The sequence below is a fragment of the Mobula hypostoma genome, chromosome 1 (genome assembly GCF_963921235.1).
Source record: "Mobula hypostoma chromosome 1, sMobHyp1.1, whole genome shotgun sequence".
Lineage (NCBI taxonomy): Eukaryota > Metazoa > Chordata > Chondrichthyes > Myliobatiformes > Myliobatidae > Mobula > Mobula hypostoma.
Window position 1 is genome coordinate 165,312,129 of NC_086097.1, and position 26,839 is coordinate 165,338,967.

The 26,839-nt window shown below is 41.9% G+C and overlaps 1 protein-coding gene across 3 annotated transcripts in view; it reads left to right on the forward strand.

The window, feature by feature from the left end:
* The window catches only part of ankrd12 (ankyrin repeat domain 12), a 215,131-nt gene that overhangs the window by 131,917 nt on the left and 56,375 nt on the right, over positions 1-26,839 (forward strand). For all 3 annotated transcript variants that reach the window (XM_063059048.1, XM_063059066.1, XM_063059058.1), the window contains exon 4: positions 12,991-13,059. In XM_063059048.1, the coding sequence (XP_062915118.1) occupies positions 12,991-13,059 (69 nt within the window). The remainder of the gene's footprint in view (positions 1-12,990; positions 13,060-26,839) is intronic.

The following is a 26,839-nucleotide window of genomic DNA, read 5'->3' on the forward strand; positions in this document are numbered from 1 at the left end:
CTCCAGACTTGCTCAGCAACATGTCAACCAATGGAGTCACTTTGAAGCTGCCAGAGTTTTGGGAGCAGCACACTGCTTCATGGTTTGCACAGCCAAACGCCAGTTCACACTGCAAGAAATTGCCACGGATAATATTAAATTTTGCTATGTAGTAGCATTGCTTAGAAGTTCCATTGCAGCCAGAGTGATGAGTCTACTAGAAGATCCACCTGATTGTGATAAATATGTCACTCTGAAAACTGATCTATTACAGACTTTTGAGTCTTAGCGCGCCAGACGGTTGCTCTCCTTGCCCTGCCTGGGTGACACAAGGCCTTCAGAACTAATGGACCATATGCTATCTCCTGGGTAATCACCGTCCTCATTTACCTTAGTTACCAACATAACTTCCACCACCACCAAGCACATCTTTTCCTCTCTCCCCACCCCCCCCTGCTTTCCGCAGGGATCGCTCTCTACGCGACTCCCTTGTCCATTCGTTCCCCCCTCAATCCCTTCCCACCGATCTCCCTCCTGGCACTTATCCTTGTAAGCGGAACAAGTGCTACACCTGCCCTTACATTTCCTCCCTCACCACCATACAGGGCCCCAGACAGTCCTTCCAGGTAAGGCGACACTTCACCTGTGAGTCGGCTGGGATGATGCACTGTGTCCGGTGCTCCCGGTGTGGCCTTCTATATCTTGGTGAGACTCAATGCAGATTGGGAGACCGCTTCACTGAACACCTACGCTCTGTCCGCCAGAGGAAGCAGGATCTCTCAGTGGCCACACATTTTAATTCCACGTCCCATTCCCATTCCGATATGTCATTCCATGGCCTGCTCTACTGTCGAGATGAAGCCACACTCAGGTTGGAGGAACAACACATTATATTCTGTCTGGGTAGCCTCCAACCTGTTGGCATGAAGATTGATTGCTCTAACTTCCGTTAATGCCCCTCCTCCCCTTCTTACCCCATCCCCATTTCTAATTTATTATTTATTTATTTTAAAAATTTTCTCCTCTTTTCCTCTCACAATAACTCCTTGCCTGTTCTCCATCTTCTTCTGGTACTCCCCTCCCCCCTTTCTTTCTTCCAAGGCCTTCTGTCCTATGATACTCCCCCTTCCCCAGCCTTGTATCCCTTTTGCCAGTCAACTTCCCACCTCTTGGCTTCATCCCTCCCCCTCCTGTCTTCTCCTATTGTTTCGAGTCTCCCCTCCCCCTCCCACTTTCAAATCTCATACTATCACTTTTTTCTGTTAGTCCTGACAAAGGGTCTCGACCCGAAACGTCGACTGTACTTCTTCCTATAGATGCTGCCTGGTCTGCTGCGTTCCACCAGCATTTTGTGTGTGTTGCTTGAATTTCCAGCATCTGCAGATTTTCTCATGTTACCATCTTTATTTTATCTTTAAAGTACTCTTTATTGCAACAAATGCCTAATCAAGTTCACACAGCCATTGCTAATACACCAGTGATGGACAATAGTGAGCTTGCTAAAATGGCCAGTAGTCTACACTCAGCCAAGCAGAAGTGCATCATTTCTCCTCCTCTCTTTCTATCAGAAACCCCTATCAGCAGAGCCTCCAGCAGACTCATGCCGGTGGCTCCACACAAGATGTTTTTACCATGCACGCTTCAGCATGAACACCATGAAGTGCTGACTGCCATGCAGCTTTGACAGTGTCAGGACATCAGAGGTCTGTGAACACCATGGGTTCAGCTGCCAGAGTCATCTGTTGTTCATTTCAATCACCCTTTTAAAACGTTGCTTCCTCTGTGACATGGGCACTCATGGGTGTGCTGCCATCATCGCCCATTGATATAAGGGAGAGAACAACAGCCCCTCAATGGAGGCTGCCACTGGCAACGGGATCTGGACTTACAGGTCATGATGGTCTACCACAGTGGAACAGCTTGGGTACAGCTGAGAGTCTGCCTCTGTCATTGGATACCCTCTGGTGAATTTATGACTTGTAATTTAAGAAAACAATCTTCTGAGTTTAAAACTTAGCCTGACTTTTCCAAACCACCAGAAGTAACCTGCTGTAACTTGTCTTGCTTAAAATAAAATTAGATTTTTCAAGAAACCTGCTTTAATGTGTGCAAACAATCCTGATTTATGAACTATGCAATACATTTTAAAAGGGCGTGGGAATAAAGGATTTGTTTTTATAATCTGAAAGCCTCACTGATTTAGAATGTACCACAAATTCCTAATTGTCTGCACTAATCTCAGGTGACATTCCTGTGACTTGGGTGTGACCATTGAACAGAGAATAAAGCAGATGTACATCAGAAAAAAAGGTTTCCACAGCATTATTTATTAGTGGCTGAGATAACACAGTATTCTGAACAAGGTGATTCTTTGCATTTGGTTAAAGTCAGTGATTCACATACTGATAATAAAAATGCAAAAACAATAGGTGAGCTGCTGGAGGAACCCAGTGGCTCAGGAACTATCTGTGGAGGGAAACAGACAGTGTTTTGGGTCATCTGGACTGAAAGAGCAGAGAGAACATAGAAGTAAGGTAGAGGTTTGGGGCAGAGCTTGCAAGCAATCTTCCAATGTCTACAGTTTCTCTTGTCTCTATCAAAGCACAAAATGACTACATGAAGTAAGTTAAAATAACTATATGAAGGAACCTATAGAAGCAAGCCCTTCAGCCCATCTTGCCCATGCTGAACTATTAATCTGCGTAGTCCCATCAACTGTACTTTCCATAGTTTTCTACTTCACCCTGTGATGTTCTGGTTTTGTTCTTTTTCTTAGAAATGTTTTTCTTTTAATATTTTTATTGTTTTTTTAAATAAAGAGAGCATAGTATAAAGGAGGTTTTTGCAGTTCATAACAAATGTATCACATGTACAATTCACATTTATGAAAGAGATGCACCCATAGTACAATCATGCTTTGGTTGCCTCCCTGCCCCTGACCCACCCCTCCTAATCCCCATCTTCAAGCTATCATTACATTAGCAAAAAGGGTTAGACAGAACCTTTGTCCCCACAGAGCTGCATTGGTATAGAGAGGGTGTATTTTCCTAATACATAGACTGTTGTATGTTTACAAGTCTGAGTCCGTAGAATTTTACTGGGAAATGCTGGAGGTCAGGGATTTATGTGCAGAGGAAAGGAAGAAAGGATGAACCTTTAGTATGGCTGGGAATCCTGGAAATATTCAGGAAAGGGTCCCCACACCTTTTGGAACTTTATGTCCGGGTTGAGAATTGAATAATGGATGTTCTCAATGTAGACTGGACATGATGTCCCTGAGCCACTGAGCGTTGGTGGGCGGGGCAGCATCCCTCCACCTGAGCAAGACTGCACGCCTGGCCAACAGAGAGGCAAAAGACAGTGAGCGATATTTGGTCGGACTTAAGTGCGTGTCCCCCTCTCCTGAGATGCCGAAAAGAGCACTCAAAGGGTTAGGTTCCAAATTATAATTAAGTATTTGCGATAGAATTTGGAAAACACCTTTCCAGTATTTTTCCAAGCTAGGGCATGTCCAGTACATGTGAATAAGGGAAGCCTTGCCCCTTTTGCTTTTGTCGCAACAGGGATTAACATCTGGGTAAATGTGAGATAATTTAGTTTTAGGCATATGGGCCCTGTGTACAACCTTGAACTGTAACAAGCAGTGGCGGGCACATAAAGAGGTTGAGTTAACTAACTTAAGAACTGAATCCCATACATCGTCTGACAGTGAGATATTTAAATCTTGCTCCCAGGCAGTTTTAATTTTGTCTAGGGGGGCTCGCCTCAGGACCACTAGCTTGCCGCAAATACAGGTCCACAATCCCTTATCCGAAATCCTTGGGGTCAGTTGCATTTCGGAATTCAGAATTTTTCGGATTTCAGACCCCCTCCCCACCCCGATACCAAAAAACACGTTTGCTCAAGTCCCTTAATTAACCTGTCTCAATGCGGTGGACTTTAAGACCCAGCGGCGCACCAAACCTATGCACATCCTCCCATTTACTTTAAAACATCTCTAGATTACTTATAATACCTGATACAATGTAAATGCTATGTAAATAATTGTTATGCTGTATTGTGTATGGAATAATGACAAGAAGAAATTTTATTTCCAACAAAAACATTCAATAAAACATAAAAATATACAGCTTCAAACGAACCGCATCAAACACATGGTAAATGACTTATCGGAATAAATGTAGAACTCAACGTCACTGTCACTGTCACTATAAAACTTCAGTAACTTGTCTTTCTGTTTATTTAAATCATATACAATGGTAGTTCCGACACTAATTTCTTCAGTAAGAGGCCACACAGACACACCACGATCAGGCTTCTGCAATAACTCCACTTCCTGCGTTATTGATAAAGAAGATTCCTTCTCTTTTTCTCATTGTTACCCATAGGGGTATCTGCAGCTCTTTTTGACATTTTCACAGTGAAATTAAACACAAAGTTAACAGTGAACACAAAATATCAGCGAACAGCAAATGCACGTGCAACCAGTATGAGCGCTGAGCCACAGACTGACGTCTGGCGTCCTCTGCTAGTGCTGCCACGTCACACCTGAGTGACGTCAGCTGTTGGCGAAAAAAAACTTGGGTTTTTGGAGCTTTTTGGATTTCAGAATTTCGGATAAAAGAATGTGCACCTGTAGTAGATATTAGACCTTTGCGCAATGGATTCATGCAGAGAAACATATCAATAACATTTGTGTCGGTTGCCTCAGGGAAGTTTGATATCAAAGGCTGATAAAATGTCTAATTTGCAAATATCTGAAGAAATGAGTGTTGGGTAGGTGAAACTTTGCAGACAGTTGTTCAAATGATGCAAAGCAGTGGCAGAATTCCACCCTGCAAAAACTCAGTTCAGGGAGGTGGCACCATCAATTTGCGAGAGACTCCCGGAACTTCCGGGAGAGGTGGGATGTCTGCAATTGAGTCGCTCCTTAGCAGCTAGCCAGCTAGTTTAAATAACATTAGTTATACTAATGAACGAATGACACCTGATAAACTCACCTCAACATGTCTTTTACAGTCTTAACCCACCATAAGCAATAGAAAAGTCATTGTTGCAAACAGTCCAGTGAGCAACACTGTCATTATTTTTGACCCCTGTTAGGCAGGGGTACACTTCAGTGTAGTCTGTGGTGACGTATGTTTTATATTTACTTTTTTTTTGGAACACTCTGCCAAGGCGTGTGCTCTCTCTCAAAAAGATCGATTTCCAGGATATTGTACAGGTGTCCCCCGCTTTTCGAACGTTCGCTTTACAAAACCTCACTGTTACGAAAGACCTACATTAGTTACCTGTTTTCGCTAACAGAAGGTGTTTTCACTGTTAAGAAAAAAGGCAGCGCGCACCCTGAGCAGCCAAGCTCCTCCCCTGGAACTGCATTCGAGCCGGCATTGCTTAAACACGTGCCTGTGAGCAGCCGTTAGCAAGATGAGTTCTAAGGTATCGGAAAAGCCTAAAAGAGGTTGTAAGGTTGTTACACTTAGCGTAAAACTAAAGCATAATTAAGCGTTTTGATCGTGGTAAACGAAGTAAGGACAAAGTGAGTTTGGCTTGTGAAAGTTGACGAATATGATGTTGAAGAGGTTTTGGCATCCCATGACCAAGAACTGATAGATGAAGAGCTGATGCAATTGGAAGATGAAAGGATAACAATTGAAACCGAATGCAGTAGCGAACGGACCGAAAGTGAAGTCGTCCAGGAACTGAATGTGAAGCGACTGCATGAGATCTTCGCTGCAATGATTGCAGAAAAGTACGACTTTAATTTTGAAAGGGTACGTCGGTTTAGGGCATGGTTTGAGTGCTTACAAAGAACTGTATGATAGAAAAATGCACGAGGCTAAGCAGTCAAGCTTACTGTCGTTTTTCAAGCCTTCCATATCAGCCACAGCAGACGATGAACCTCGACCTTCGACATCGAGGCAGGCGGACATAGAAGATGACCTGCCTGCCCTGATGGAAACAGATGATGATGAGATGACACACCAGTGTCCCACCACCCCAACCCCCAGGCCGTGGACCGATACATTGCTGCGGAGAATGCAGCGGTAGCCAGGACGCACCCAACACCTTTGAGAAAAAAGCTGAAATAAACAAGCTAATTAATTAGGTGCTGCCCGGCACGTAAATGTCGGCCAACATCAGAGGCAATTGCCAATTGCGTTGCGTCTGATCTGGGCCGACATTGACGTGCCAGGCATGATTTGGTGAACGCTGACAAATTTTTCCCATATCAATAAATGGCGATTGCTTCTTCACTTTACAACCTTCAGTCTTACGAACCGTTTCATAGGAACACTCTACCTTCGGATGGCGGGGGGAAACCTGTATATAATTTGCGGGCATCAGGGAGCCACTGTCAATATGCGGGAGATTCCTAGAACTTCCGGGACAGGTGGGATGTCTGCAGTTGTCTATAAAAAGATCTTTAAAGCGCCTGATGCCTTTTCTATACCAGTCTTGAAATGTTGGATCATGTATAGAAGGCTGGAAGAGATGATTATATAGAATAGGAGTTGAAAGAGAGAAGCCATGGAGTCCACTCTGCTTTCTGAACTGAGCCCATACTCTCAGGGTGTGCTTGATATCAGGATTAACAATTGGTTTTGGTGTAAGAAAAGGGAGTTCTGGTTTTTTTTTTAAATCTTCCTTTTTTCCTTGACTTTTGTTTCTCCTGGGCACTCCATCTCGGGCATATTCATTAATTCTCTCTCAATTTGTCTGGGATAGAGAATTCCAAACTGTAACAACCCTGTGGAGAAGCATTTTCTTGTCATTTCTCTTAAATGCTCACTCCCCTATTTTGAATCCATGTATTTCAGTTTTAGATGCCCACTCTAAGGGAACCTCCTTTCAGTATTCACCCTTGCAGAACCCTCTCTAACATTTATGTTTCAATCAGGTCTCATTTCCTTCTAAATTCCTGCACATGCAACCCAATCTGCATTGCTTGTCTTATGTCAACCCCTTTATCTCAGCAATGAACTTAGTAAACCTTCTCTGCTATGCCTCCAGTAAAAGCATGCCTGCCTGTAAGTGATCACATTCATATATAGAATATTAGGTGTGGCCTTAGCAGCACCCTGTTAAGTTGCTTCAAAGCTTTCCTGTTTTGTATTCCATTCCCCTTCTAATGAAGACCAATATTCCATTAGCCACCTTGATTTCTTGCAGCACCTACATGCTAACATTATATTTCGTGCACAAGGACCCCAAAACCCCTTTATATTGCACTTTTCGTTTTGTTCTTGTTAAATAATTACTTTCTCATTCTTTTAAATGGATACTCATCTGCACCATTATTATTTTGGTCAGTTACGTTTTGAATTGCACCTTATTGTACAGTGTGGAATTCCAAATACACTGTGTGTACTGTTTCCCTATTATCTTGCCTGCTTGTTACATTCTCTATCAACTCTTTCAAAATGCTTTCCCTTTCATAAAGCCATGTTAGTTCTTGACTGGCCAGCAACTTGAACCATGAAATCTGAAGGTAAACAATGTACTTTGACCTGGAGATATTTTTCCTTTTTTATGTCAACAGGTGCAACTATAGTTATGTATTTAGCAGGACCATATTACAAATGCTGAGCCCAAGTGCTGGAGAATATTGAAAATTATCCTATAAGCCCAGAGCAACAGTGAGTCAAAAATTGTAGATAACAAATCTGATAATGCTGGTATAACAACAATACATTGTTCTTAAATAATGTGGGAACTTTGAAGCATTTTAGCTTACTGGAATCCTTGGACATTTCAGAACTGTTCTTTAGTCCAACCTCCTCCCCCGCCCCCCAACCTTTTTTGCACTGCGGACCGGTTTAATATTGACAATATTCTTGTGGACTGGCCGACCCGGGGTGGGGGGGGGGTAGGGTTGCCAACAGACAAGAGTAGCAGTCCAATACGTTGAGCTTACCCCGAGAAAGACTACAAAGACCACGACGCCTTGCGCGGGCACCCGTGCGCATGCGTGTACATGCCGATTTTTTTCCACAAATCATTCTTGGTAATTCTGTTCAGGGGCGGGTGTTAATGCAACCGGAATATCGGTGATAAGTGGGTAATACACTCAATTTCCTTTCTAAAAGAGTTTAGCTAACGAATTTAATAATAAACACACAGCGCATATTTTCCTCACATGAATATAGTGATAAATCAATTATCAAGGGAGGACAGGGGAGCTTGAAATAAGTGTTGAACGAACTTCCAGTAGAAGTGGTAGAGGCAGGTTCGATATTATCATTTAAAGAAAAACTGGATAGGTATATTAGGTATATTGACAGGAAAGGAATGGAGGGTTATGTGCTGAGTGCAGGTCGGTGGGACTAGGTGAGAGTAGCGTTCGGCACAGTCTAGAAGGGCCGAGATGGCCTGTTTCCATGCTGTAATTGTTATATGGTTATAGAAGTCACTTGTAAGCCAATAGCATCATAACATTTTAAGTAACGTTTGGATATTAAACATACAGCACATATTTGCCCCGTATGAACATATAAAATCATTGCAACACGCCAATATTGCTGAATCAGTGGGAGCCCTTGGCTTTTTTCCCGGCAACAACACGGTCCTGGTGAGGGGAGACAGCGATACTCGAAGGGGGTTCCTTATGTCCAGTCTATTCCGCAATTTAGTTTTCGTTGCATTCATTGCAGAGATATATTGGAAATGGAAGAACGTTTTCAGTACTTTCATGGCTATCTCAGGATATTTAGCTTTGACTTTGATCCGGAATGCCAGCAGAGATGTTGTGTCAAACATACTTTTCAGCCTACCGTCATTTCGAAGCTCGAGGAGTTGATCTCCTTCCCGCGCTGACATGGATGATATGTGGGTAATGACCTCACGTGTGTTCAAGCTCAACAGTGCGTGACAGGGAATGAGGAAAGGTGCAGCTGACTCATATCGCCAAATCATATCGTTTCCTCGCGGCCTGGTACCAAATGCTTTGCGGCCCGGTGGTTGGGGACCGCTGCTTTAGTCTATACAGCAGTAATAATATACTTAGCGATTTAGAAAGCATTTATCCAGAGATTTGGAAATAAAATTTAAGGCCCGTAAGGTTACCCAGCTGATCTGCTAATCAAAAGCACACATGTGTTTTGTGTGGGAATAATGACACCAGCAACTACTCAACCTCTGTCCTAAATTCTCTGCGTAGATTTTAATTACTATTACTCAGAACTAAGAGGTCAAGCAAAAGGAAATGGAGCATTGAAACAGAAATAAGTTAATTAAAGTGCTGCAATTAGCTTGAAGGCAACTTTTATAATAACTATTCATTAGCAGTTCTGACAGGATCTTTCCCGTGTCCAAAACTGCTCATTATTCCAGGATCAATCTAGATTGTAGACAGCCCTGACTTCATATTGTGAACCAACTTCTTGCATCCTTTCACTTCAATAAATGCAAGGTATATGTGAATATTTTGTCATCAAATTCAAAATCATTAGTTACCTCTGCTGTTTCTCTCCATTCAGCACAGAATTTACATTTCTCATGCTTTGTTATATCATCTTAACTTTCTGAGCACACATTTTCCACGAGAGCCACCTTTGCTCTATTCCCTATTCTCACTGACCTCCGATGTTAGCAGGTATTATTTACTGGTTCCTTCTCCTGTATTGTTCTCATTCACAACAGCTGCGGAAAAGCTTCTCAAAAAAATCCTCACTATTGAACCTTCAACATTCCCCAAATTTCCCTCCAAAGTGTTCACTATGCTAACACTTGTTAAATATCATGCATCTTATCCTCAGAGATCCATATTTTAATGCATCTAGTAAAACTTTCAATCCCAACACAATATGAACATTGCTTATAAATGTGACAAAATTTTAAACTATCCCATTTTTAACTGTAGTTTTTGACCTTCAACAATGCTATTCCTTCTCGTGTTCCTCCTCCTTTAACTGCTGTTATTTCTTCTTTCTTATTGATCACTTCTATAATTGGAGAATTGACTTGTAATGTTTTTTTTCTCCCTCACCAATACATTTAGTCTCTAAACAGGAATTGATTCCACTCCCTCCTGTTTCAGTGCAGTCTAAAGGTACAGGAGCCTCAGATTCATGAACAGGTGTTACAGTGTCTAATACCAAAGGGTATGCATTGAAAGTGAGAGGGGGATAGGTTCAAAGGGGATGTGAGGGGTAAGTTTCTTTCCTGGGTTTGTGGATGCCTGGTATGGTGATGGAGGCAAATACTTTGGAGGCTTTTAAGAGATGTTTGGATGACACATGGATGTAAGGAAGGCGGGGAGATGGACATGGTGTAGGTAGGAGAGATTAGTGTTTGAGTGTTTTTGATTTGCTTTTTAGCTAGTTTGGCAAACAATATTGGCCGAATGGCCTGTTCCCATGCTGTACTGTTCCACGTTCTATATTACCCTTCAACCATCTGGCTGATGAACGAAAGGGGATATTTATTTTTGATATTTATTGCTTATTTATTTACAACTTATTATTATTTCTCTTGTATTTGCACAGTTTTTTGTCTTTTGCACACTGGTTGCATGCCCAAATTGGTGCTATCTTTCATTGATTATATGATATTCATTATTCTATTATGGATTTGTTGAGTATGCCTACAAGAAAATGAATCTCTGGGTTGTATATGGTGACATATATTTGTACTCTGATAATAAATTTACTTTGAACTTTCTAATGTACATGCTAACCTTTAGAAATTTCACCTCAAAATGCAAATGTTTCTACATGTATTTTAATGACATCCAGCTCTTGTGTGACTATTGTTGGCACTTCAGTACAATGTTAAAAGAGAGAATAAAAGTATGTGTAAGATTTTCTATATAGCAAAGTAATTCTAGCTTAAAATGCCAGCAAATCTTTGCAGTCAAGCTAGCATATAGGAAAGAAACAGTAATGCTTCAGGTCTAGCCCTTCATGGAATCTTTTAGATGTGGAGCCTATAAAAGTAATTGTTTCACTTTTCTCCAGATGCTACCTGACCTGCTGAGTTTATTCAGCATTTAGTGTTTTTATTTAAAACTAGACAATGGAGTGACCTGTTGGGGCACCCTTTGAGAGAAGGGTAGTGCAGTCTGATGTGACCAGAATGAACATTAAATTTTCCTGAATGTTATTAGTATCACTTTGCTTCGGAAACTGAAGTAGAAAACCTCAGTTTATTAAAGAAGAACGACACATAGCAAAGCAATTCCTCCTCGTTTAACGAAGGACACTTTTGATGGTATCATTTCTGGTTTATCTGCCACCCTTGTGCCTCCCTTTGTCATTCTGGAGATGTGCGGTCCTTTCATCCCGTCTCCATCTCTTCTGTTTGTTCTTTGTCTCTGATTCTGGAGACGTGCATTTCTCAGCTCCTTTGTCTCTTCCTCTCTCCTCCTCCTGTGCCTGTTTTTATCATTCTGGAAATGTGCAGCCCTTTCTTCGCCCATCTCTTCATCTCTTCTGTTTGTTGTTTGTCTCTGATCCTGGAGACATACATACCTCTCCTCCTCTTCTTCTCATCTTTTTTTGTCCTGATTCTTTGATCCTGGAGTCGTGTGGCCCTGGCCTCATCCGATTCTTGTTCTCTCCCTCTCCTTGCCACTTCCCGATGACGTTTGGTGTCATCTCTTGATCATAATATCCCCCTTCCCTTTCCACGCGGCATAATTAGGCTGGCCTTTTTTTTTACCCTAATGCTAGATAGAAGATAGGAAGCAGTAACACCAAAGGATGCTGATTATTCTTGATGATGTGGTTGGTGCTCTCCTAAATGAACGTGATATAGTCACCGCTGTCCTTTGACTGCAGCAAAGGGTTTTATGGGTGTCTCGAAGTATGTCATTACAATAGGATTTAATTATCTCTTATTGATGGGTGGCAGTTAGATCTGTCCCAATCCTGCACACGTTGATGGTGATTAGCAGAATGTGACCCCTCGAAATAGAGCTGCCCTGCCCTTTTGCTCCGGTAGGTGTCGCTGCTGAGGCTGGCCATGCGCATGCATCGGCTGTCGCGTCCCAATTTCCATGATGGCGGATGGGTTGTCGGGTGAAAGTGAGCCTGTTGATTTTTGCGAATGGGCAATTTTATACGAATATGTAACTCTGAACTTTGCCTGCATTCTGTAAGTTAGCGCATTTTAATTCGATTTAGCCCAAAAAAGTGCTGCTGTAATGCACCATTTGCACTAATTGAAGGTCACAACACAGAGAACATGAGAGTTTTAGTAGTATATAGATAGATGTAGTGTTTCTGCATTTAACATACTTGGGCCACTGCCCATACTTCCAATTTCCTCCTGTTCAAAGCTGTTCAAAGACTCAGGATATTCCAAAGCTTAAGTAAGAAAAAGTGAAAGTCCAGTTTCATGGTGTAGTAAACCACTAAAAAAGTAATTCCAAATTATTTTGCGTTAACCTCTATTACTTCTCACAGATACAATACAAATATTGCATGTTGTTATATTAGTGTTTTCCATTTAAAGCAAACATTTTCTAGTTCAACTTTACAAATGCTATTAATATGGAAAGTCCCTTGTAATTTAGTTCTGGGTCACATGATCTGAATTTGATGTTTTTTGGTCATTCCACTTAACAGAATCACATGATTGGAAACTTTGGTTTCTGAAATGTTGGTGTGCTGAGATTTAAAAATAGACATCGCAGGAGCACGCATTTTTAAATTATTTAATTTGACCTTGGCAAAGTGAGAATTCTAAGATGAAAAATACAGCATTAGCTTAGTTTCCATTTCTTCAGCTCGATAGACTATAATCTTTAGAGCCTTCCTTTCAACATAAAAAAAATTTTGTTGATCAATCTTGTCCAGAAATTTCCAACCAAATTTTTAGGTAGTTGTCATGTAGAATTTGGTAATTGAAATCTGTTAGATGCTCTCATAAGTTCTCTTAAAATGTTGGAAATACTATTTTGAATAGACTGCCACTAAGATAGAAGTTCTTATTCATGGTTAGATTATTATATAAGACCAGAATTTCTTTATAACAGATATGTTACAAGTATTAAATTTTTCTCTTTAGATTCAGATCCAGGACATTCAAGTGAAACCTGGGGAGAACGATTAATACCACCTTACAGGACATATTCAGGTAAATCCTGTTAATGTTATTAATATCCTTTTTTTCTCCAAATACATTATACATTATTAATATTTTGTGCTTAACATTCATTTACATTAGTCAATTATGTATAGGAAATACAAGAGAACACTTAAGATGGAAATCAGGAGGGCTAAAGAAAGCATGCGATTGCTCTAGCAGACAAGGAGATGAAGAATCCCGAAGGCTTCTACAGATATATTAAGAGCAAAAGGATAGCAAGGGACAAAAACGGTCCTCTGGAAGAACAGAGTGGTTTTCTGTGCATGGAACTGAAAGACATGGAAGAGATCTTAAATGTGTTTTTTGCATCTGTATGTAGTTGGGAGATGGACACAGTCTAGGGAAGTGAGGCAAAGCAGCAGTGAGGTCAGTAATCCTATACCGATTACAAAGGAGAAAATGTTTCCTGTATTAGACCATAGGATACAGGAGCAGAATTAGGTCATTTGGTCCATTGAGTCTGCTCCACCATTTCATCATGGCTGATCCAGATTTCCTCTTAGCCCCAATCTCCAGCCTTCTCCCTGTATCCCTTCATGCCCTGACCAATTGAGAATCTGTCAACCTCTGCCTTAAATATACTTTAAGACTTGTCCTCCACGACTGCCTTTGGCAAAGAATTCCACAGGTTCACCACTTTCTGACTAAAGAAATTCCTCCTCATCTCCATTCTAAAAGGATGCCCCTCTATTCTGAGGCTATGTCCTCTGTTCTTAGACTCTTAGACCATTCAAGTAGATTTCAATAAGGTCACCTGCCATTCTTCTGAAGTTCAAGTGATACAGACCCAGAGCCATCAGATGCTCTTCACGTGATAAGCCATTCATTCCTGGAATCATTTTAGTGAACCTCGTTTGAACCTTCTCCAGTTTCAGCACATCCTTTCGAAGACATGCGACTTAAAACTGCTCACAATACTCCATTAGGTATCGCCAGTGCTTTATAAAGCCTCAACATTACATCATTAATTTTCTAATCTAGTCCTCTTGAAATGAATGCTAGCATTGCATTTGCCTTCCTCACCACAGACTCGACCTGCAAATTAACCTGCACAAGGACTCTCAAGTCCCGTTGCGCCTCAGTTTTTTGTATTTTCTCTCATTTAGAAAATAGTCAACCCTTTCGTTTCTTTTGCCAAAGTGCATGACCGTACACTTCCCGACACTGTATTCTATCTGCCATTTCTTTGCTCCTTCTCCTAATCTTTCTATAGACAATAGACAATAGGTGCAGGAGTAGGCCATTCAGCCCTTTGAGCCAGCACCGCCATTCTCTGTGATCATGGCTGATCATCCACAATCAGTACTTTTCCTGCCTTCTCCCCATATCCCTTGACGCCGCTATCTTTAAGAGCTCTATCTAACTCTTTCTTGAAAGAATCCAGAGAATTGGCCTCCACTGCATTCTGAGGCAAAGCATTCCATAGAGCCACAACCCTCTCTGTGAAGAAGTTCTTCCTCAACTCTGTTCTAAATGGTCTACCGTTTATTCTTTAACTGTGGCCTCTGGTTCTGGACTCCCCCAAAATTGGGAACATGTTTCCTGCCTCTAGTGTGTCCAATCCCTTAATAATCTTATATGTTTCAGTTAGATACCTTCTCATCCTTCTAAATTCCAGTGTATACAAGCCCAGTCACCCCAATCTTTCAACATATGACAGTCCCGCCATCCCGGGAATTAACCACGTGAACCTACGCTGCACTCCCTCAATACTAGAATGTCCTTCCTCAAATTTGGAGACCAGAACTGTACACAATACTCCAGGTGTGGTCTCACCAAGGCCCTGTACAACTACAGAAGGACCTCTTTGCTCCTATACTCAACTCCCCTTGTTATGAAGGCCAACGTGCCATTAGCTTTCTTCACTGCCTGCTGTACCTGCATGCTTACTTTCAGTGACTGATGAACAAGGACACCTAAATTTCGTTGTACTTCCCCTTTTCCTAACTTGACACCATTCAGATAGTAATCTGCCTTCCTGTTCTTGCCACCAAAGTGAATAACCTCATACTTACCCACATTAAGCTGCATCTGCCCACTCACCCAACCTGTCCAAGTCACCCTGCATTCTCATAACATCCTCCTGACATTTCACACTGACACCCAGCTTTGTGTCATCTGCAAATTTGCTAATGTTACTTTTAATCCCTTCATCTAAATCATTAATGTATATTGTAAATAGCTGTGGTCCCAGCACCGAGCCTTGCGGTACCCCACTAGTCACTGCCTGCCATTCTGAAAAGGACCCATTAATCCCTACACTTTGTTTCCTGTCTGCCAACCAATTTTCTATCCATGTCAGTACCCTACCCCCAATACCATTTGCTCTAATTTTGCCCACTAACCTACTATGTGGGACCTTATCAAAGGCTTTCTGAAAGTCCAGGTACACTACATCCACTGGCTTTCCCATGTCCATTTTCACAGTTACATTTTCAAAAAAATTCCAGAAGATTAGTCAAGCATGATTTCCCCTTCGTAAATCCATGCTGACTCGGACCTATCCTGCTACTGCTATCCAAATATGCCGCTATTTCATCTTTTATAACTGATTCCAGCATCTTCCCCACCACTGATGTCAGACTAACTGGTCTATAATTGCCTGTTTTCTCTCTCCTTCCTTTCCTAAAGAGTGGGATAACATTAGCTACCCTCCAATCTGCAGGAACTGATCCTGAATCTATAGAACATTGGAAAATGATTACCAATGCATCCACGATTTCTAGAGCCACCTCCTTAAATACCCTGGGATGCAGACCATCAGGCCCTGGGGATTTATCAACCTTCAGTCCTATCAATTTACCCAACACCATTTTCTGCCTGATGCGAATTTCCTTCAGTTCCTCTGTTACCCTAGGTCCTCTGGCCACTACTACATCTGGGAGATTGTGTCTTCCCTAGTGAAGACAGATCCAAAGTACCTGTTCAGCTCATCTGCCATTTCCTTGTTCCCCATAATAATTTCACCCGTTTCTGTCTTCAGGGGTCCAACTTTGGTCTTAACTAATTTTTTCCTCTTCACATACCAGAAGAAGCTTTTACTATCCTCCTTTATATTCTTGGCTAGCTTACCATCGTACCTCATCTTTTCCCCCCGTATTGCCTTTTTAGTTATCTTCTGTTGCTCCTTAAAAGTCTCCCAATCCTCTGGCTTCCCGCTCATCTTTGCTATGTTGTACTTCCTCTCTTTTATTTTGTCCTTGACTTCCCTTGTCATCCACGGTCGCCCCATACTCACCTTAGAATCTTTCTTCCTCTTTGGAACGAACTGATCCTGCACCTTCTGTATTATTCCCAGAAATACCTGCCATTGTTGTTCCACTGTCATCCCTGCTAGGGTATCTTTCCAGTCAACTTTGGCCAGCTTCTCCCTCATGGGTCCATAGTCCCCTTTGTTCAACTGTAATACTGACACTTCCAATCTTCCCTTCTCCCTCTCAAATTGTAGATTAAAACTTATCATATTATGGTCATTACCTCCTAATGGCTCCTTTACCTCAAGTTCCCTTATCAAATCTGGCTCATTACACAACACTAAATCCAGAATTGCCTTCTCCCTGGTAGGCTCTAATACAGGCTGCTCTAAGAATCCATCTCTGAGGCATTCCACAAACTCCCTTTCTTGGGGTCCAGTACCAACCTGATTTTCCCAGTCTACCTGCATGTGGAAATCCCCCATAACAACCGTAGAATTACCTTTGCGACATGCCAGTTTTAACTCTTGATTTAGCTTGCACCCTATATCCAGCCTACTGTTTGGGGGCCTGTAGATAACTCCCATCAGGGTCTTTTTGCCCTTACAGTTTCTCAGTTCTATCCATACTGACTCTACATCACCTGATTCTATGTCTCTCCCCCCCCCCCGCCTCGCAAGTGACTGAATTTCATTCATCATCAACAGAGCCACCCCACCTCCTCTGACAACCTGTCTGTCCTTTCGATAGGATGTGTATCCCTGAATATTCATTTCCCAGCCCTGGTCCTCTTGCAGCCGTGTCTCTGTTATTCCCACAGCATCATACTTGCCAATTTTCAACTGAGCCTCAAGCTCATCCACTTTATTTCTTATACTCCGTGCATTCATATATAATACTTTTACTCCCCTCAACTTTCACATCGATTCCTATTGCACTTGGCCATACTCTCCAATCCCTTCCTGAGCTTTCTGCCCCTTTAATTCTGTTGTCTTTCTTAACTTTTCTTATTCTCACTTTCCCTTTATCTCCATCTTTATATTTCCAGTTCGTCCCCTCCCCCCCCACTACTTAGTTTAAACACACCCGTGTAGCAGTGGCAAACCTGCCTGCCAGAACGCTGGTGCCCCACCTGTTAAGGTGCAACCCGTCCCTTCTGTAAAATTCATCCTTACCCCAAAACAGATCCCAGTGGTCCAAGAATCTAAATCCCTGCTCCCCGCACCAGCTCCTCAACCACACATTCAGATCCCCTATTTCCCTGTTCCTGCCTTCACCAGCACAAGGAACTGGAAGCAAACTGGAGATAACCACCCTGGAGGTCTTGCTTTTCAGCCTTCTTCCGAGTTTTCTGAAGTCACGCTGCAAAATGTCTCCCTTCTTCCCCACGTCACTTGTGCCGACATGTACCACCACCTCCGGCTGATCACCTTCTCCCTTGAGGATGCCTTCTCCCTTTCTTCGCCTTTCTACTTCCTCAAAACTACCTGCCCCTCCACCTATCTTCGTATCTGCAAAATTTGCAACATAGCCATCAATTCCATTGTCCAAATCTTTGACATGTAACATTAAAAGGGATTGGACCCAACACAGACCTCTATGGAATACCACTAGTGTCACCAGCAGCCAACCAGAAAAGGGTCCCTTTACTCCCAGTCTTCACCTCCTGCCAATCAGCCACTGTTTTATCCATGCTAGAATCTTTCCTGTAACACCATGAGCTCGTGGCTTGTTAAGCAGCCTTGTGTGGCACCTTGTCAAAGACCTTCTGAAAATCCAAGTACACAACATCAACAGATTTCTCCTTCGTCTATCCTGTTTGTTATTTCTTCAAAGAATTCCAACAGATATGTCAGGCAAGATTTTCCCTTGAAATCATACTGACTAGGGCCAATTTTACCATGTGGCTCCAAGTAACCCTGAGACCTGCTCCTTAACAATCAACTCCAGTATCTTTCCAGCCACAGAAGTCAGACTAACTGGCCTATAATTCCCTTTCTTCTACCTCTTTTCCTTCTTGAGTGGAGTGATATTTACGATTTTCCAGTCTACCAGAACCATTACAGAATCTAGCAATTCTTGAAAGATCATTACCAATGCCTCCAAGAGCTCTTCAGCCACCTCTTTCAGAACCCTGGGGTGTATACCATCTGGGTCAGAAGACTTATCTACCTTCAGACATTTCAGTTTCCCACGAACTTTCTTCTGAGTAATGGCAGCTTCACACATTTCTGACTCCTGACACTCTTGAACTTCCAGTGTACTGCTAGTGTCTTCCACAGTGAAGTAAAGTACTTATTCTGTTCATCTGCCATTTTGGTGTTCTGCCTCTCCAGCATCATTTTCCAGCGGTCTGATATTCACTCTCGCCTCTCTTTTACATTTTATGTATCTGAAGAAGCTTTCAGTATCCTCTTTAATATTATTGGCTGGCTTACTTTCATAATCCATCTTTTCCTTCTTAACTTTTTTAGTTGTCTTCTGTTGGTTTTTAAAAGCTTCCCAAATCCTCTAACTTTTGCTCTATTATATGCCCTCTCTTTGGCTTTTATGTTGGCTTTGACTTCTCTTGTTAGCCATGGTTGTATCATCTTGCCTTAGGAGTACTTCTTCCTCTTTGGCGTGTGTATATCCTGTGTCTTCCGAATTGCTTACAGAAATTCCAGCCATTGCTGCTCCGCTGTCATCCCTGATGGTGTCCTTTTCCAGTCAATTCTGGCCAAATCCTCTTACGCTTCTGTAATTCCCTTTACTCCACTGTAAAAGTGATGCATCTCACTTTACACCTCCTTCTCAAAATTCAACGTGTATTCAATCATGTTATGATCACTGCCCCTAAGGGTTCTTTTACCTTAAGGTCTCTGATCAATTCTGATTCATTGCACAAGACCCAGTCCAGAACAACTGATACCCTAGTGGGCTCAACCACAAGCTGCTCTAAAAAGCTATCTCATAGGTACTCTAGAAATTCTTCCCCCTGGGATCCAGCACCAATCTGATTTTCCCAATCTACCTGCATATTGAAGTCCTCCTTGACCATTGTAACATTGCCCTTTTGGCGTGCATTTTCTATTTCCTGTCATAATTTGTAGGTCACATCCTTGCTACTGTTTGGAGGTCTGTATACAACTCCCACTAGGGTATTTTTACTCTTACAGTTCTGTAGCTCTATACACAATGACTCAACACCTTCCATCCCTATGTCACCTCTTTCAATTGAGTTGATTTCATTTTTTACCAACAAAGCAACGACACCCTTCTGCCTTCCTGCCTGTCTTTTCGATATAATGTGTATCTTTGGACATTAAGCTCCCAGCTATAACCTTTCAGCCATGATTCTGTGATGCCTACAACATCATAACTTGCCAGTCTGCAACTGTGCTGCAAGTTCATCTACCTTATTCCATATACTGTGCGCATTCAAATATAACACCCTCAGTCCTGTATTCAGCTTTTTTGATTTTGTCCACCTTTTTTTGTTGCGACTCCATCCTGTTGACTGCAACTTTGCCCTATCAACAACATCTTACTGCATATTGCCTCTGTTTGTAAACCAACTACCCCATCTTCAGCACTATTATCTGCCTTTCCTACGATATTTCTTGCATCGAAATATATGTAGCTCAGGTCACTAGTTGCACCATGCTGAACCTTTTGATTCCTAACTTTGTGTGAGGTCTTACCAATATCTGCCTCCACAACTTTTCCACGAACTGTTCTGGCACTCTGGTTCCCATCTCCCTGCTACTCTAATTTAAACCCCACCATACAGCATTAACAAACCTTCCCACTAGGATATTAGTTTCCGTCCAGTTCAGATGCAAACCTTGGGCGCAGCTACCTCTCTGTATGTCCTATCAATCACCTCTTCAACCTCCCAAATGATCTGGTGTTCATCTAGTTCCAGCTCCAACTCCTTAACCTGGATTGTTAGAAGCTGCAGCTGGATGTACTTTTCACAGTTGTAGTCGTCAGGGGCACTGGAGGTCTCCCTGCCTTCCCACATCCTGTAAGAGGAGCATTCAGCTACCCTGCCTGGCATCTGTACTATCCTAGCTGAGCAGGTATAAAGAAGGGAAGAGGGGAAAAAAAACTTAACCTAGAGAGTTTCTTTCTTTTCTCTGACTGAAGCCTCTCTTAGTTGAAGCTTCAAAGAGTTAAAGTCTCAAAATCACCATTCTGACTCTGTCCACTCAGATGATGGCTGCTGCACTTGCCCCTGCCTTCCTTTAATTTGCTCTTGTTAATCAATTGCAAGCGGCATATGGTCGCTGGTCAAAGCTCTTTTTCACTGTACCAACTCGCTGCTGCCTGTGTACTCAGGCAGTGGATCTGCTTGAAGTCCCCTCCTCTCAAAACTTCTGATGTCAGGATTGGTCACTGACCAAAGCTCTTAAGGCAAGTTAGGGTGGATAAATCCCCAGGGCCTGACAAGGAGTTCCATCAGACCCTGTGGGAAGCTAGTGAAGAAATTGAAGGGGCCCTAGCAGAGATATCTAAAACGTTCTTTGACATGGGTGAGGTGCTGGAAAATTGGAGAATAGCTAATGTTGTTCCATTGTTGAAAGGCTGTAAGAATAAGCCAGGAATTTATGGGCTGGTGAGTCAGACATCAGTAGTGGAAGGTATTCTAAGGGATCAGATATATACAGTGGCATGCAAAAGTTTGGACATCCCTGGTCAAAATCCCTGTTACTGTGAATAGCTAAGCGTGTAAAAGATGACCTGATTTCCAAAAGGCATAAAGTTAAAGATGACACATTTCTTTAATATTTCAAGCAAGATTACTTTTTTATTTCCATCTCTTACAGTTTCAAAATAACAAAAAAGGAAAAGGGCCCGAAGCAAAAGTTTGGGCACCCTGCATGGTCAGTACTTAGTAACACCCCCTTTGGCAAGTATCACAGCTTGTAAACACTTTCTGTAGCCAGCTAAGAGTCTTTCAATTCTTGTTTGGGGGGATTTTCGCCCATTCTTCCTTGCAAAAGGTTTCTAGTTCTGTGAGATTCTTGGGCCATCTTGCATGCACTGCTCTTTTGCAGTCTATCCACAGATTCTCGATGATGTTTAGGTCAGGGGACTGTGAGGGCCATGGCAAAACCTTCAGCTTGCGCCTCTTGAGGTAGTCCATTGTGGATTGTGAGGTGTGTTTAGGATCATTATCCTGTTGTAGAAGCAATCCTCTTTTCATTTCATCTTCAGCTTTTTTACAGATGGTGTGATGTTTGCTTCCAGAATTTGCTGGTGTTTAATTGAATTCATTCTTCCCTCTACCAGTGAAATGTTCCCCGTGCCACTGGCTGCAACACAAGCCTAAAGCATGATCGATCCACCCCCGTGTGCTTAACAGTTGGAGAGGTGTTCTTTTCATGAAATTCTGCACCCTTTTTTCTCCAAACATACCTTTGCTCATTGCGGACAAAAAGTTCTATTTTAACTTCATCAGTCCACAGGACTTGTTTCCAAAATGCATCAGGCTTGTTTAGATGTTCCCTTGCAAAGTTCTGACGCTGAATTTTGTGGTGAGGACGCAGGAAAGGTTTTCTTCTGATGACTCTTCCATAAAAGTCCTATTTGTTCAGGTGTCGCTGCACACTAGAACAGTGCACCACCACTCCAGAGTCTGCTAAATCTTCCTGAAGATCTTTTGCAGTCAAACGGGGGTTTTGATTTGCCTTTCTAGCAATCCTACGAGCAGTTCTCTCGGAAAGTTTTCTTGGTCTTCCAGACCTCAACTTGACCTCCACCGTTCCTGTTAACTGCCATTTCTTAATGACATCACAAACTGAGGAAAGGACTACCTGAAAACGCTTTGCTATCTTCTTATAGCCTTCTCCTGCTTTGTGGGCATCATTTATTTTAATTTTCAGAGTGCTAGACAGCTGCTTAGAGGAGCCCATGGCTGCTGATTGTTGGGACAAAGTTTGAGGAGTCAGGGTATTTATAAAGCTTTGAAATTTGCATCACCTGGCCTTTTCTAATGATGATTGTGAAAAAGCTGTAGCCTTAACAAGCTGATTAAGGTCTGAGACCTTGGTAAAAGTTATGAGAGCTCACATCTCTTGGGATGCCCAAACTTTTGCACGGTGCTCCTTTCCTTTTTTTTTTCACTCTAAAATTGTACAAAACAAAAATAATACACTAATCTTGCTTAAAATGTTGAAAAGAATGTTTCATCTTTAACTTTATGACTTTTGGAGATCAGTTCATCTTCTACTCACTTAACTATTCACAGTAACAGAAATTTTGACCAAAGATGCCCAAACTTTTGCATGCCACTGTATATGTATATCTAAGGGACTGAATTGAGATGTTCAGCATGGCTTTGTGCGTGATAGGTCATGTCTAACTACTCTTAGTGAGTTTAAAGCAGTGGGTGTTGTCTACATGGATTTTATCAAGGCCTTTGACAAAGTCCTGCATGGGAGGTTGGTCAAAAAGGTTCAGTCACTTAGCATTCAAGATGAGGTAGTAAATTGGATTATACATTGGCTTTGCGGGAGAAGCAGGAGAGTGATAATAGATGCTTGGCAGCAGTTACAGTTGACGTTTTGAGCCGAGACCCTTCGTCAGGACTAACTGAAAGAAGAGATAGTAAGAAATTTGAAAGGGGGAGGGGGAGATCCGAAATGATAGGAGAAGACAGGAGGGGGAGGGAGGGAGCTAAGAGCTGGAAAGTTGATTGGCAAAAGGGATACGAGGCTGGAGAAGGGAGAGGATCATGGGATGGGAAGCCTAGGGAGAAAGAAAGGGGGCGGGGAGCCCAGAGGATGGAGAGCAGGCAAGGAGTTATAGTGAGAGGGACAGAGGGAGAAAAAAGAGAGAGGGAAAAGGGGGGGGGGGTAAATAAATAAGTAAGGTGCAGCATATGAAGATTTCCTCGTGTTTGCGTAGTAGATGCTTGCCTCTCTGACTTTAGACTTGTGCCTTGTGGTGTGCCACAGGGATTGGTGCTGGTTCAGTTGTTTGTTATCTATATCAACAATCTGGATGATAATTTGTTAAATTAGATGAGCAGATTTACCGATGACACCAAAATGGGGGGTGCAGTGGAGAGTGAGGTAGACTATCAAAGCTTGGAGCGGCATTCAGACCAGCTGGAAAAATGGGCTGAAAAATCCAGATGAATTTTAATGCAGACAAGTGCGAGGTATTGCACTTTGGGAGGACAAACCAGGATAGGACTTAAGACGGTGAGCTGTAGGGCACTGAGGAGGGTGGTAGAACAGAGGGATCTGGGATAATTAATTGAAAATGGTGTCACAGGTATATAGGGCCATAAAGAAAGCTTTTGGTACATTGACCTTCATAAGTTAAAGTTTTTAGTACAAAAGATGCAATGTTATGCTGAAGTCGTATAAGATGTTGCTGAGGCCTACTTGGAGTATTGTGTGCTGTTTTAGTCACCTACCTCCAGGAAAGATGGCAATAAGATTGTATGAATGCAAAGTACATTAACAAGGATGTTTCCAGGACTTGAGGACCTGAGTTATAAGGAGAGGTTGAATAGGTTAGGATTTTATTCTCTTGAGTATAGAAGATTGAGAGGAGATTTGATGGAGGTCTACAGAGTTATAAGAGGTTATAGATTGGACAAATGCAAGCAGGCTTTTTCCACTGAGGTTGGGTGAGATTAGAACTAGAGATTATGGGTTCAGGGTGAAAGGTTTAACTGTGTTCTTCAGCATTCCAATCAATTTTTGTAAATTATCAGCTCCTTCCTTGGCAAATGAGTGCTATAACAACTTCTAATTGCAAGTTCTTAATACCACCTATGCAAAACAAGCTTTTCACTGTATCTTAGTACCCTTGACAATAATAACCAACACCAATAATCTGAATGAATGACTGCTAATCCAGTTAACTGTCCAGCCTCTGCACAGAATACAGTTTTTAAACCAATTAATTGAAACACTGAGTTGTCAAAGAGCTATGCATATCGCCGACTCTGTTCTGAGCCATTTATTTTGCTACAATCTCTTCTAAGTACCATTCCAATCCATTGAGTTCCATATTAGGCTATTGGAGAGAAGCATTATGTTCATCAAGCCTCTATTTCAACAGAAAGCATCTTTGTGAGTTCTACTAGTCATTACCATGATATGTGTCACAGCACAATCATTTTAGTAAGTTTGGTGAGTGAGACTATGATGAAAGTAAAACTATAGCAGTGAATCATTTGTTACTGGATTTTGAGCATCATAAGGTTAGAACTGTCATTGTAGCAATGTGTACCGGTTGTGTAGCTTACTGGGAAAACATCGTGATAGTATCTCAACCCACAGTAGATTTAACTGTCTGACTTTTGTTTTGACTGCATCATCCACAGAGCTGAATTTCCATTTCTTTCAGCTTAAATGACCACCACTGAATATACCACCATTCACTTAAATATTCCTCCATATTTCAGACCCAATCATCTATTCAGATTGTAATAGTCATGCATCATGGAGTAAAGACGTAGAGCATCCTTCAGTAATAATTTTACTCCTTTCAGCAATATTGCGGAAGCCTATTTATGAGCAAAAATGGGACAGTCCATTGGATGCTGTCTTTCCACAAATGAGAAAATCTACAGATGCCGGAAGTCCAAGCAACACACACAAAATGCTGGAGGAACTCAACAGGCCAGGCAGCATCTATGAAAAAGAGTACAGTTGATCTTTTTGGCCGGAACTACCCAGCCTGCTGAGTTTCTCCAACATTTTGTGTGTGAGATGCTGTCTTTCAATTATTTCAGAGATTCTAGTCTTTCATTAGCATTAAACATTTGAATGAGGGATTACAGTAACAGTAAAGAGCAAAATTTAAAAAGACATTAACTAGGCTGCGAAGTGCAGGCTACCCAATATTAAAGTAGACTCCTCAAAGCCAAAAGTTGGTGGTATTATGGATAGTGTAGAAGATTCTCAAAAGATACTGTGTGGGATATCTACCAGGTGCAGTTTAATCTGTAAAGGGAGAGTACACAGTCAAAATGCCAGGACCCTTAGGGTTGATGTACAGAGGGATCTTGGGGTCCAAGTCCATAGCTCCCTGAAAGTTGCTGCACAAATTGATAAGGTGGTAAAGAAAGCATATGGCACGCTTGTCTTATTGTGGCGCTGACTTTGAATCAGTAACATGTTGCAGCTTTATAAAACTGGTTAAGCTATGTCTGGAGCATGAAATTCCCTTTCAATAGCCTCATATAGAAAGGATGTAGAGACTTTGAAGAGGATATGGGTGATGTATACAGCATGTTGCTTGGATTCGAGGGCATGAGCGTGAGGTTGGACAAATTAGGGTTGTTTTCTTTGGAGCATTGGTAGCTGAGATGGCACCCCATAGAAGTTCATAAAATTATAAAAGGCATTAGCAGAGTAGGCAACCAATATCATTATTTTAGGGTCAAAATGTCAAATATTAGAGGGCATGCATTTAGTGTAAGAGGAGGAGTTTCAAAGGAAGTCTGCAGAGCAGGCTTTTAAAAAATAATAATCAGTGATGGATGTCTTGAAATCACTGCATGGGTAGTGGTGGAAGCAGATGCGATGGGCGTTTAAGAGGCACTTGGATGGGTAATTGGATATGCAAAGAATGCAGAGATTTAATTGAAGAACAAACTACTGGAGGAGCTCAGCAGGTTGGGAAGCATCTGAGGAGAGGGATAGTCAATGTTTTACACAGAGACCCTACAGTCTCTTGTCTTCTCTTGGATTTTGCTGTTGTTTAGAAGTATTGCATCTAATAACGTAGGGTGTACTCCTTTTCCAACCTTACTGTTATTCTTCATCTTTTTGTAATTGGAGTATGGTGGTAAGCCTTCTGGAAAGCCCATGAAGTTCAACGTAAATTTAATATCAAAGTGCATATACAGTCGCAAGAAAAAGTTTGAACTCTTCGCAGTTATCTGGTTTTCTGCATTAATTACTTGTAAAATGTGGTCTGATCTTCATCTAAGTCACAATAGTAGATGAGTGCAATCTTCCTAAATTAATAACACACAAACAATTGTACTTCTTGTCAATACTGAGTACACCATTTAAACAAACACAGTCTAGGTTCAAAAATGTATGTGAACCTCTGGGGCAATACCTTCTACAATCGCTATTTGAAGTCAGGTGTTCTAATCAATGAAATGAGATTGGACGTGTGGGTTGTAGAGGTGCCCTGCCCTCTATTTAAAAAGAAAGACACAAGTCAGGTTGCAGACAGAGCCTGTTCTTCTCAAGAAAGATCAGTTTATGTGCACCATGCCTTGATCAAAACAATTGTTAGAGGACCTTAGGAGAATTGTAGAGATGCATGAAGCTGGAAAACGCTACAGAAGCATTTCTAAAGATCTGAGTGTTCATCAGTCTATAGCAAGAGAAACTATCTACAAAGTCAGTACTTTTGCTGATCTCCCTAGGAGTGGGCATCCTGTAAAGGTCACACCAAGAGCACAATGTGCAATGCTGAAGGAGGTGAAAAAGAAGCTAAGGATAACAGTAAAAGACCTGCAGAAATCTTTAGAACTTGCTAAAGTCTCTGTTCACGTGTCTGCTATAAGAAAAAGACTGAACAAGAGCAGTGTTCATGGAAGGACACCT